The sequence below is a fragment of the Leiobunum rupestre genome, chromosome 5 (genome assembly GCF_980474605.1).
Source record: "Leiobunum rupestre chromosome 5, qqLeiRupe1.1.hap1, whole genome shotgun sequence".
Taxonomy (NCBI): domain Eukaryota; kingdom Metazoa; phylum Arthropoda; class Arachnida; order Opiliones; family Sclerosomatidae; genus Leiobunum; species Leiobunum rupestre.
In genome coordinates this window covers 22,048,975-22,063,029 of record NC_143388.1, presented here as the reverse complement: position 1 = coordinate 22,063,029, position 14,055 = coordinate 22,048,975, and the positions used below count along the sequence as shown (strand labels likewise).

General features: G+C 37.6%; 1 protein-coding gene across 1 annotated transcript in view; it reads right to left on the bottom strand.

Annotated features, from left to right (window-relative positions):
• Positions 1-1,762: 1,762 nt before the first annotated feature.
• Positions 1,763-14,055, bottom strand: part of LOC149943810 (uncharacterized) — a 30,707-nt gene continuing 18,414 nt past the window's right edge. Inside the window, exons 11-12 of the mRNA XM_090176209.1 lie at positions 2,280-2,444; positions 1,763-2,091 (exon numbers count right to left, since the gene is read on the bottom strand). Coding sequence (XP_090032335.1) covers positions 1,763-2,091; positions 2,280-2,444 — 494 coding nt within the window. The remainder of the gene's footprint in view (positions 2,092-2,279; positions 2,445-14,055) is intronic.

The window sequence follows — 14,055 nt, the reverse complement described above, 5'->3', positions numbered from 1 at the left end:
CGTTTTTTTCCACATGGCCATTGGACGATGGATGATATGGTGCTATGGTCCAATGCCGAACGCCGTTGTTCTGCATGAAAGATGAGAACTCTGCACTGGTAAATGTGGTGCCATTATCACTGACTAGACATTCTGGGAAGCCGTAACGTGAGAAAATTTCTGTCAACAATTCGATACTTCGGCTTGACGTAGTCATCTTGGTGGGAAATGCTTCTATCCAGTTAGAATAAGTATCTAAAAATACGAAGATCATTTTATTTTCATACGGACCCAGGTAATCTATATGAACCCTTTGCATTGGGCGAGTCGTCTCTGGCCAATTGGAAGTGCATTTCTTTGGCATAGCTGCAGTTTCTTGACATTTCGTGCAGGAAGCCACCATGTGTTCTAATTGCTTGTCCATGGCCTGCCACCAAACAGTTGACCTTGCTAATCTCTTTGTCTTTGTGATTGAAAAATGCCCTTCATGAGGTTCTTTGAGAACCGTACTTCTGTAGACATCTGGAATAACTACTCGATTGTTCCATAGGATTATACCATTTAATGTAGATAGTTCTGAGCTTCTAGTAGCAAACGGTTTGATAGCTTCTGGAACCTTTTGAGGCAAAGTGTCCTGGATATACTGAAGAAGGAGTAATGTGTTCGGATCGGCTCGTATCGCGTCCCAGATTTCAGCGCATGTAACGTACTCTTGCGGCTGTACGACATGATCTGCTTCACTGGCCATTCGCATTCTGCTCATTTCGTCGGCATTTCCATTACTTTTTCCAGATCGATATTTAATACCGTAGTGGTACGCTCCGACGGTAACTGCCCATCTCTGAATACGAGCAGCAGTAGTTGTCGAAAACTCTTTATGTGGAGATAAAAGAACGGTTAATGGATTATGATCGATTAAGAAAGTAAAATGCTGGCCCAGTATATATTCTCGGAATGCCAAAGCCTCCTTCTCAATTTGTCTGTAATTCTTCTCCGATTTCGTCAAGGTTCGTGATGCAAAACTAATTGGTCTATCGCTTCCATCAGGCTCGATATGAGACAGTACGGCGCCAAGTCCAATCGGCGATGCGTCGCAGGCAAGCGTGACAGGCTTCTGGAGATCGTAATGAACCAACACTGTGGACGATGTTAATACCGTCTTAGCCCAATCGAAAGCTTCGCCGCGTCCTTGTTCCACTTCCATTCGATGTCCGAATGTGTCAGCTGGTAAAGTGGTGCTAAAGAAGTTGACATATTTGGAAGGAATTTTGAATAATAGGTTACCAAACCCAGAAATGAACGCAACTCCAGTTGGTTTGTCGGTATGGGTGCGTCCATGATTGGTTTGACGTTCTTCAACGATGGATGCAATCCAAAACGGTCCAAACGATGTCCCAAATAGCCAAACTTTGTTCACCATGAAGTGACATTTTTCCCTCCGTAGTTTTATACCTGCTTCTTTCAGTTTACCAAGGGCCAAATTCAACGTTCGCTAATGTTCTTCGTTGTCTGTTTCAGATAATAATAAATCATCTTGAAAGATAGCAACCCGTGATATTCCTTGAAGAATTGCCTCCATCTGTCTCTGAACTATCGCAGAAGCCGACGAGACACCAAAAGGCAACCTTTTGTAGCGAAAAAGACCTTTAGAAGTATTAATAACAACTAGCTCACGTGAATCGTTGTCAAGCGGCAACTGATTGTAAGCGTCACGTAAGTCCAATTTCGTGAATTTTTCTCCTCCGTTGAGATTTGAAAATAGCTCGTCAATTTTTGGTAATGGTTACTGTTCAGTAGCTGTAGCTGGATTGGCCGTGAGTTTAAAATTTCCACAAATCCTGATCGATCCATTGGATTTGAGTACAGGAACGATAGGAGCAGCCCACTCCGAGATATTCACTGGTTCTATAATTCCAAGGTTGAGCAGTCGATCGAGCTCCGCATTGACTTTATCTCTATAAGCGAAGGGTACGGAGTTTGGCTGGTAAAATCGTGGCCACACACCTGGCTTCCTGTGTAGATGGACTTCTACGTCTTTGACAAGTCCCAACCCGGGAGAAAAAAGCTTTGCATTTTGCTCCAAATTATTTTGTAGTTTCAATGAACTTTTCTCTGCGGAAATCGAATTTACAGAATCGTTAGAATGAAGTAAAATGTTCAACTCACGTATCCAGTTTCGGCCAATTAAGCTGGTGCCTTTATAAACGACTATAGTAAAGGCAAGGTCTTCGTGATACCGTTGCAGTTGACTTGTACGTTAGCGAAACCTATTACCGGTACCTTTTGACCTCGATAGGTACGAAGAAGAACTTTGGATGGGTGCAACTGGGGCACTGTAACGTCCTTGAAAGTGTACATGCGCGTCTCTTTTGAAACCAACGTGAAAGCTGCTCCGGATTCTATTTCCATTTCGAGATTCATTCCATTAAGAGTCAATGACTGCATATACGGTTCAGGTGATGGTCCTAGAGTAGGAACATAGAAAATAGAATACTCATCTTCGGGTTTTGGTTTTTCTCGTTTCCTCTCTGCAGCGGTATCCACCATAACCTCCGTTTCAGCGCTCTGGATTTGATGTAATTTATTGTGCAATGTGCGACTTGTCGATCCGTCGTTGCTGTATTTTGTCTATTTTTGTTCGCAGAGAGACAAACTCTTGCAAGATGACCCAGCTTCTAGCAATATGAGCAGACTGTGCCTTTATGTTTGCATGTATTAGCTTTGTGATCCGGTTGTCCACACCTGTAACACATTATCCCTTTTGTATTTTGTTCTTTGTACTGATTACTTCAAGGTCTGGAATCTGGTTGTCGCCCCTTTGCTCGTCTCCAGTCCACCATCTTTTGGACATTGTGTTCAGTAGTCGAAGTACCCCCTGTAGCAAATTAGAGTCGGGCCGACGTCGTCAAAAGGTACTAAACATTAAGGTCGGCCGACGGTCAGCCGACTTTTGGATTGAGGGTGGAAATGTCCTAGGGGTAAAAGGGTCGGCCGACTACAAAACGTCGACTCTTTACCGCCTTTTAATAGACCTACATGTAAGAACCGACTCCGAAACGACGTTATCCCGACTTAGCATGTACTGTATTATTACGTCGAAACGACTTACTTTTTGATATTTTAAGTGACTGAAAATGACCACATAAAACCGTAAATATAGCTATATACATCAAAGACTATATAATGCTTCGTTTACTAGACAGGCGTGTTCAATGGGGCCTCATGCATACAAGACTGCAGCGCCATCTTCCTGCTGGCCCAAATGAAAATCAGAAGCAAAGATAGTATATCACTTTGAAGAGAGTAGTGATATATATTATCACTTAAAGTTTGTATTTTCGTTTCTGATCAACAAGTCTTCAATTAGTGTTTTATTTTCGTAAGAGTTTTAAAAACTTGCTTTCAAATGATTAGTGTAATATATTTTTTGTAAACGTAGGAATTCATTGAGCTATAAAATAATTTAAATTTAAACTTATTTGGCACTCTACGCGATTTCGAAAGTAAAATATCCTTAAGTCTTGGTTTGTGCTAGCATGTGCTGCTAGCTTAAGCTTTGTAGTTTGCGAACGTGGTTTTCTAAATATGTAAATTGAATTAAATAATTTATTTTAGGGGTCAATTTAGGTATTTCATTTTAGTGCTATCTTGAATTTTCATCTAAATTAGCTGCGGTAATTCTGTTGCTAATCTAAAATTTCTACCTACTTGTATACAAATGTAATTATAAATTTTTAAAACTGGTGTAATTTATAAAAAATAGCCAAAATGTTTAGGGAAAGATGCCTCCCAAGGCTAAACACTGGAGGGAATATGGCGTGCAAAATTGTTCAGGACCAAACTGCCTTAATAAGCAAGGAAAAACGTGTTATTTTTCTTTTTTTCGTTTTCCGAAAGAAGCAGAACGGTATGTTTTTAATATAAAGATTGGCGGTTTGCAAGTCTCTTGACTGGTGTTTACCATTTGTACTAGAATAAGGTGTCCACTATGCCTTCCTATAGGCATAAGTGCTCGGATGTGTACTATAAAGATATGTTAATAATTTGACAGTCATCTGCTTGAGTTCTTAATGTTAAAGTCAATTCAAATGGCTAAATGAATTTGTTTTTAGGAATGTTTTTAATGAGACCTTTATGCAAAATATATTTCAGAGATTTGATGAGATAGGTGGGTCAAGAAATGATATAACTATGCCAATAATGGGCTTGCATAGATTGGAATTGATAGACAGATTTTGATTAGTTTACGTTCCTAATTGTTTATATTATTATAAAGGTTTCATTAATTTTTTTGAACCTAACATTAACCTTTTATTACAACGTACTAGTTAGTTTTGTAATAAATTAATGGTAAATTATTTAAATATATATTTAGATGTCAACAATGGGTGTTGAATTGTGGAAACAGTAAACTCTACGTGTTAAGCCCTACTGTATTGTACAATAATCACAGGATCTGCTCCGAACATTTTACATCAGACCAATTTATGAACCCTCTGAAAAAGCAATTAATCAAAAAAGCCATTCCAACTATTTTTCATGACGAAGTTGAGTTACTACCCAGTCCAATTTCAACGCCGAGGAATGCTGGATCTACTGCGATTTTGTCACCAAGAAGAGTACACTGCAAAAAAAAGGTTCACTAGTAAATTACTAAAAGCAAGCTAAAAGTGCGCAACAAAATCGGATCACTATACATCAAGAGATCACATTTGGAACATAGTACTTCGTGTGTGTAACTAGTGTAGTATAGTGATCTACAAGCGTGAATAATACGTTCTTTAAGCAATTCAAAAATGTGTACAGGTGGATCACTAAAAGATCACCTGTGCAACAAAATTGGCTCACTTGCTCACTTAAAGCACACTTAGGAAACACATAAGAGAACACTACTGTTTAAGTGTTCTTAGGTGTATTTTTTGTGTTCCTGAGTGATCTTGTAGTGCTTTTTTGGCATTCTGAAAGTGTTTCAGAAATAGTTCGAAATAGAGCACTAAAAGATCACCTGCGCAACAAAATTGGCTCACTAGCTCACTTAAAGCACACTTAGGAAACACATAAGAGAACACTACTGTTTAAGTGTTCTTAGGTGTGTTTTTAGTGTTCCTGAGTGATCTTGTAGTGCTTTTTTGGCATTCTGAAAGTGTTTCAGAAATAGTTCGAAATAGAGCACTAAAAGATCACCTGCGCAACAAAATTGGCTCACTTGTTCAATTAAAGAACACACAGGAAACACAGTAGAACACTTAAACAGCAGTGTTCCCTTATTTCTTTAAGTGAACAGGTGAGAAAATTTTGTTGCGCAGGTGATCTTTTAGTGCTCTTATATTGAACGGCACTTCTACAAAGGGGCTGATGTAGTGCATTATTTTGGTCAAGCACGAAAAGAGCTGTTATAGATTCTAATTTTCAGTGTTCAGTAAAATTTATCAACGTCAAGGTTTAGTTTTAGTTAAATGTAAAACTTTATTACATTTTGACAATTTGTTAAAAAAAAACTTGGTTTTACCGATATTGTCCCCTACTCACCGTGTAAGGAAATAAATATGTAAAAGCAATAGGCCCCTCGCGTAGATTAGATATCTGGCAGCATTATAGCTATCCGCAGTTAGGGAAAATACCACATGTGGCTCTCATTTTCGTCTGCTTTATTAGGTTTACCTTATAGTCCTTCGATTAACTAAAAGTTAAGCAGACGATTTTGAATTTACTTGTATCTACTCTTTTCATGCACGGGGCCTATAGACGCCGGGCGTAGAAAAACAGGAATAAGAGTCATCGCCTACTGTCCGTGTTTGAAAATAAGTGTGTTAGCCATACTGAAACGAACCTAGGTGGCGCCAGCGATGCAGAAGCTTTAGCTTAGCTTCTGCTAAGTGGGATCACCGTGTATCAATCGTCTGCTAAGCCCCCTGCTCTCATAGCTTTGACTTCATTACGTATTTGTATCCTCTACATGTTTTGGATGGCCGCCGAAAGGGGGCATAACGAAAGTTTTCAGTAGCGAATGGGGATAAAACAAATGAAATTTCAATTTTCTACCGAAATGAGACTAGGTGGCGCAGCGACACTCAAGCTTTAGCGTCTGCTAAGAGGATATATATAAACTATTAGATGTTACGCATAGTGTACCAATTTGCATTATATAAATTTAAAGTGTTCGAAAAGAGATTATGTGGTGTAGCAAATTTTACAACGTGGTGTTCTCAAAGTGATAATTTAGTGTACCAAACCATTGCTACTAGTGTTCTAAATGTGTTATGCGTTCTTTAAGTGCACCCTGATCAGTTTAAGATCACTGATAGGTGAAACGAGATCACCTATAAGCGATATTTTCAAAAGAGTGAACACTCAGAGATCGTAAAAGCACACATGGGAACACTTTGTAGAACATATACAGATCACATGTATGTGCTTCCAATGTGTACAATAGTGATCTAAAGGTGAACGATTTATTTGCAGTGTACGGAAATTCTCGCATGGAGAAAAGGGGGAGAGGGTACCACGGTAATTATCACATGGGAAAAGCGGAGAGCGGGTACCACGGTAATTATCACATGGGCAAAAGGGGGAGGGGTACCCCAGTAATTATCACATGGGAAAAAGGGGGAGGAAGGGCCTTACTGGGGTGGTTCTACTATGGGGAAAAGGGTACCACGATAATTATCACATGGGAAAAAGGGGGAGGTGGGTACCACGGTAATTATCACATGGGAAAAAGGGGAAGGTGGGTACCACGGTAATTATCACATGGGGAAAATGGGGAGGGGTACCCCGGTAATTATCACATGGAAAAAAGGGAGGGTGCCTTATTGCGATGACTCGGCTATGGGGAAAAGGGTGCCATGGAAATTCTCGCATGGGTAAAAGGGGGTGGGTGCCTTACTGCGGTGGTTCGACTATGAGAAAAAGGGTGGAACGGAAATTATCCCATGGGAAAAAGGGGTTGGGGGGAGTATTGGGGTGGAGTGTCTCGAAACACACAACTAGCTGAGGGCCCGCCTGTAAGGCGGGCTTCTCGGCTAGTAATATTATATGCTCTCTGATTGCAGAGAGGTCTACCTCGTAGCTGTCGCAAAGGTCAGAAGTAATAAGTGTGGCACTTTCTTATCGAAACCGTGTATGGTCACAAGTAATAAATAAATGTGGCACTTTCTTATAGAAACCGTGTATGGTCAGAAGTAATAAATAAGTGTGGCACTTTCTTATCGAAACCGTGTATGGTCAGAAGTAATAAATAAGTGTGGCACTTTCTTATCGAAACGGTGTATGGTCAGAAGTAATAAATAAGTGTGGCACTTTCTTATCGAAACCGTGTATGGTCAGAAGTACTAAATAAGTGTGGCACTTTCTTATCGAAACCGTGTATGGTCAGAAGTAATAAATAAGCGTGGCACTTTCTTATCGAAACCGTGTATGGTCAGAAGTACTAAATAAGTGTGGCACTTTCTTATCGAAACCGTGTATGGTCAGAAGTAATAAATAAGTGTGGCACTTTCTTATCGAAACGGTGTATGGTCAGAAGTAATAAATAAGTGTGTCACTTTCTTATCGAAATGGTGTATGGTCTGAAGTAATAAATAAGTGTGGCACTTTCTTATCGAAACCGTGTATGGTCAGAAGTAATAAATAAGTGTGGTACTTTCTTATTAAAGGGAGAGTGACCGAAAAAGAGTTGGTCTCATTCGATAGAACTCTTAGACGCGCACGCAGTGCCGTTAATTTCCGCCCCCTCCGACCAACCCCCGTAAATGGAGAGTGACCGAAAAAAAGAGTTGGTCTCATTCGATAGAACTCTTAGACGCGCACACAGTGCCGTTAATTTCCGCCCCCTCCGACCAATGATTTAATTTGGGTAGAAGCTACTAAAATCGCAGAATCTGCTTTTATTGCAATACCTGATCGTAACAGCGAACCGATAGCTTCACGGAAACGTAAAATAATCCCTAACAAGAGATTAAAACATATTGTGGTAACGACTACAACGGGTAGCAGGGAAACGGAAGCAAAAACCCTGATTGACCAGTTGAGGTCCCCCTATTTCGAATTAGTTGATAAATTTATTTCAGAAATGAAAATTCTACTATTGGAAAACTCTGGCTTATTCAAAGGTATAATGGCGTCTGACCCTAACTCGGAAAACTTTCTTAACGAAAACGATATCGCAACCCATTGTAACACTTATAATCGGTTTCAATTCGACCTGAATTCGTAAAAAAGCCAAATTAAAATAGCCAGAAATTTAATTATCCCCAAGAAACTTACCAGCGTAATCGACTGCTTCCACTATTTAATTAAAATGGCAGATGGGTTCCCCGACCTAGTGAAATACTACAAAATTGTTTCTTGCATTCCTGTGGCAAATACAATCTCAGAAAGAAGTTTCAGTTCACTCAAAAGAATTGAAACACGTCTACGGACAACTATGGGAGAATTTAGGCTTTCAAATCTGGCAATTGTTTAAAAGAAAACCCAAAGTTAGTAGTCGACGAATTTGGACCAGAGCGAATATCTCAAAATGTGTTTTAGCTACGATTTTGAAATTTTAGGTTGTTATAGAGCTCTCAGGGGGTCAACCAACTATGAAAATGTCAATGACCTTGAACCATGTCTTCAAGGTCATCCAAAAATTAACTTGAGAACCGTAAGAGCTACGAAGTTGGTTCCAATTACAAAGTTGTTCTCGGTCACATTTTATGGTTAACTAGCTTTGACTCGATCTGATTTGCGAAATAGGAAGTTGAGCAATGTTAGGCCAAAATCAAGAAGGCCGTTAAGTTGATAACGTGTTAAAGACGATGTTCAACTGATACCTTTAAAAGTATTCTTGTTAGAGTAGTGGAATTTGTTAGACAACCTCATCGTGGTTAAGGGTCTTTAGTTTGAAAATTTCAGCTCCCAAAACTCGTCTTCCCCACATTATCAACTTAACGACCTTCTTGTTTTTGGCCTAAAATTTCTCGACTTCCTATTTCACAAATCAGATCGAGTCAAAGATAGTTAACCATAAAATGTGACGGGGAACAACTTTCTAATTGGAACCAACTTCGTAACTCTTACGGTTCTCAAGTTAATTTTCGAACGGCCTTGAAGACATGGTTCAAGGTCATTGAAATTTTCATAGTTGGGTGACCCCCTGAGTGCTCTATAAAAACCTAAAATTTCAAAATCGTAGCTAAAACACATTTTGAGATATTCGCCCTGGTCCATTTTTTAGTTAACACCCTGTATAATACATCCAGTTCATCGAAATTAACTACACAGTCATTATTTGACGACAAAATATGGACTGCCGGTCCATTTTCAACATCCCCTCTTTTAATACTGTCCTTATGTCCATAAAACCTCTTGCGAAGCGGGCGTTTGGTTTCACCAATATACTGTACACCACACTTGCTATTTATATTATAGACGCCAGCCCTAGTATCCAAAATATCACGGTCCTTGATATCTGATGTACATGTCCTATTAAAAATCCTTTTCTAATTTCGGACCCCTTTATTTATAAAATCCATGCGTGTCTCTCTGTTAATAAAAGTAAAACATTTTTAGTTAAACAATTTCCATGGATAGTTTAAAATCTTTTAATATTTATACTGAAACTAATGATTCATATAAAACAAATGCAGCCTGACAACTTATTCAGAATAAATAGATGTCGTAAATGTGAGGTAAAAATCGTTGGTTTTTACCTCACTAACTCAACCACTTAATGGTGTAACAAAAGGGTCTTTACGTGTACAATGTAGAAGCATAAAGTGTTCTATTGATTGATCGAGGCTCCTTTTGTTTAACCATAAATGGATCATTTCACACGCTATGGATCCATAAAATATCATTTTGCGGACGTATTTTGTTCGCAGATCTTTATCAAGCCACAAAACAAAGATCGCGTTAAAGTGAAACCTCACGAACGGTTAGAAACAGTTTCTGCTGATACGTAGCTAAAGACTAGCTAAATATTTTTACAAACATTTCAGTTAAAAAACTTTTAATTACAGCTAGGCTTTCATGGCTTCAAAAACACGACTTTTAATTAATAATTAATATTTAATTAATACCTTCGGTGCAAAGTTATTAATTTGAGAGTTCTAAAATTTATCGAATAATATCAGCGTCGACAAAGAACGCTATAATAAAAATTAAAATGACATTTAACTTGCCTTTAATAATTTCTTTAAATTAATCATAGCGATTAGTTTAATTGTCCGTTACAAATACTTCTCACATATATGAAAAAACAGTCATTCTTGAGTTTCGGAAAAATGAATCCTGGAAAAGGGACTTGTTAACTTTCCAAACAGCTTCTAACAGAGGAAAACATTGGAAACTATCAGACCGAAATCAAACACTGCTGCAATTGTCGTGACTAAAAACGGTAAAATTTAAAAGCGTTGGTGCATAAATACATAAAAAAATAGTTTCTAAAAAAACATTTTTTTTAATGTTCGGGTTAGTGGATTTCATATGACCAATTATTATTTTTTGTTTGACATATACAACATTCCCCGTTGTAAAAGGGCCCCCGAACTTGCTTGGGTTTGAATATAAATATGAATTAATTCAAATCGAGATTGCGCCCAAACGATTGCAAATATAATAATTTTTCACAAGTTCTCTTTGTAAGGAATTGTCTGAACTTTAATTCTGTTGCTCTAAGGATATTAGCAAAAAGCACTTATGTCGGTTTTTTCCACTTTAAAATTTGCAGCAACAAAATGATGAGGACCTTAGACACATTTATATTATTACTAAATAAAAGTACATGGAAAAATTGAGCCCCGTTACAATTTGTTTCCCGATTATACAAATGTTTGACTAAATTATAAAGTATTATTGTAATATACATTTCAAAGCCTTTTTGCCGGGTCTCTGAGCAGAAGTTTCACTTCTGAGTCACCAAGGGTTCTAGCCAATGAAAAAAGTATGACAATATTTGCACTTCTCTATTGGGGTGGCCTTCTCCTAGCACCGGATGTGTTTGTAGTTCGTAGTTTCTATTTAGTGCTTTTTCAGAAGGTCAAAATGACAAGACAAAGCTCAGAGTTTCCTATTAACTGTCCACGACTAAGCTTCATTTGCCTAACTTATTGTAATAAAATCACAAGCTCTTTTTCGAGGGAACTATTACAAGGTCCATCGAATTTAGTCCGACCCATTAAAACAAGGGTATGTTAGATTATATGGTTGCTTTTATCATTGCAAAGTAACCGAAAAGTCGAATACACGCCATGGGCAAGAGTGGTAAAGCCAATCTAGACGAAGTTTATATTTACCAAATCTACAAAATCGATGTTAATTTAAATTATTCATTTGACGACGTCTAGAGCCTTATCCACCGCAAAATATTGACATATCGGAGGGGTGTATTTTCAACGGCGGCCTCATTATAATAAATATAGTTTGCCTCATTATAATAAGTACCCCTTTATGTGGTTTAATCAATACGCTAATTAAGATAATACTGTATCACAAAATTATTTTACTCTAGTCATTTAATAAAGAGCAAGGAGTCTCAAACCGCAGTTCATTATTTCGCTTTAAAGGGAATATAACCTCTGGTATTTCTGTCGCCCTCCGAGGGTTCCAATATTGTCCGCTGCCTCCCATGGCTTTTCATACATGCGGCGCTGATAATCGCTGATTGTGAAGGGAATAAAGGAAATTGATGGGGTCTTCCATAAAGAACGCGTTGGAGGTTCTATTCCCTTTAAGCACGCTTTAAATAGCAATATTTCTAGGTGTGAGTAGTCTTAATATAAGTATACTACTGTTTTCCTTAGTATTTCCCTTTATATTTCATTGAGAATTATTCACCGAGTGACGTTATCAGATAAATAACGTGGACGGAGAACGTAGTAAGCTTTCACCAATAATGTAAGTGCCAGCTTTTTAATTTAAATCAGCCCGTTATCTCATTGGTTTCCTAAAAATGGACAGCAGCACACGCCGGTGAAGTGTTTCTTCCTGGCTCTCAACGTAGTCGTTCATATTCTTGCTCTCATAATGTCAAAATAATTTGTATATTTTATATGTAGATAATGTGCTCCCTTACGCAAATAGTGCTTAAAATTGATATATTAAAATGTGCAGATAACGCAAAATGTGTTATTTGACATACGCAATTTGATGTGTCTCGATTCAAGTTGGATACCGATCTGGACATTATATCAAGGCATTTTCGTAAGGCATTCTTTTTTATTTCAAGATTTTTTTCTTATAACTGGTTTTAAGTTCCCTTTGTGATATTAGTTTTGAGAACGAGTCGTCATCTTGTACGAGGGGTAAGACGGTCTCAGATAACATGTACGCCGAGTTCGTGCATTTAGCACTGTTAAAGGTACATATTTTCAACAGTTCGCGAGTTGCATTTAGCAGTGTTAAAGGTACATATTTTCAACAGTTCGCGAGTTGCATTTAGCAGTGTTAAAGGTACATATTTTCAAGAGTTCGCGAGTTCTTACCCCTCGATCTTGTAGCGGAGTTTTGAACGAAGGTAAAGGATAAAAAAATAACGAAGTAAAAACCATACCCGTTAAAAAATTAGCAAAGAATGCTAATGCTGCTTTAAAGCCACTAATTTATTATTAGTCTGACCAAAATGTCGATGCAATGACCCTCGCAAACTAAAGCTTGCTAATAAACTCACAAATCCTATTTTTTTAATAAAAAAACCATTTACCTAATCAAAGTTAATAATATTTTAAAGCCGCAATATTGAACTCAGACTAAGCAAAGTAATTAGACTGTTAATTGATTATTTTCCAAATGTAGAAAATTCTAAATTTAACCGAAACATCGCTACAAATGTGCCAGCTTCATATTTATATAAATTTTCTATTAATTTATGTTTCCTTAAAATAAAATAAAATGTTTTTTCTCGACCTCATTAAAAAAATGCGGCATTCGAGGATCCTCGCGATTTCAACGCTTGATATTTTCTTTATATTTTTACGTTTGACTTAACATAGCAACGGTTCCTAATTTAATTGGTCAGCAAAAATAAAATTTTCCAAATAAAAGATCTTATTTTAGCTAACCTTATCCTTTATCTAAACCTAAGCTAATCTAACCTTAACCAAAGCTAGACACCAATTAAACCTAACTTAAACTCAATTAATCAAACCAGCACGAAAATTTAGTTCAAACCATCTGTTCGCAAGTTTCGTAGACCTCGGAAAAGAAACCGGATAACTTAATACTTAGGAAGTAAAATTGGATGCTACGTTTAGTAGCTTCAATATTAGAAAAACATTAAAACGAAAAACCATGGTTTTATGAAAACACCTATTGGGTGAAATTTAAGATTTTATTCACTATCAAAATGATTTAAAGTATATTTTATCCCATTTTACTTCTGATACTCCGATTTCTTACTAATGACCTTTGACCCTTATACCAATACCAAACTTCTACGCGATTATGGAAATTGCGACACTATTTCTTACGCTGTAAATAGTAATCCTGAAATGTGTGGTAGATTTCCCTAGCGCCAGCGAGGAGAGAAGGGGGTATATATTGGTTTCAAAATGTCTACGGGTATTACCTTTAAATATAGGATAAGATAACAAATTAAATAAAGGGCAAGTACCGGGTGTTCAAGTAAAATATATTTAAAACTCATAAACATTAAATACGGCTAACGTTAAAACGAAATAAAAGCCCATAAATATTCAGTACATTACTAATTTGAAAAATTCAATAATAAAGGATTATCATGCACAATTTATAATCAACTAACATTCACACTAAATCATAATAATAATAGTTTTTTTAAGGGGGGAATGACGCGAACCTATCTCTCTCATACGAGTACTACCAATTGTTTTGCTATGTCAAACTGACTTTTAGCTCATCGAAGATATCTTTTGAGGAAGTCCCTTGAAGAACACCACCAGTGGCGAAGTCGAGGGTTTACAGTTTACGCTGTTAAGTGCGGGCCGCGGTTGAACGCTTTCCCTGGGACTCCTTGTCCCAAATCGCAACCCAAGTCCTAGCCTGGACTATGTCTCCAATATAATTAGCTATGCAAATACCCAAGGCACCACCTTAGGCCCAAGTCATCTAGCGATTGAT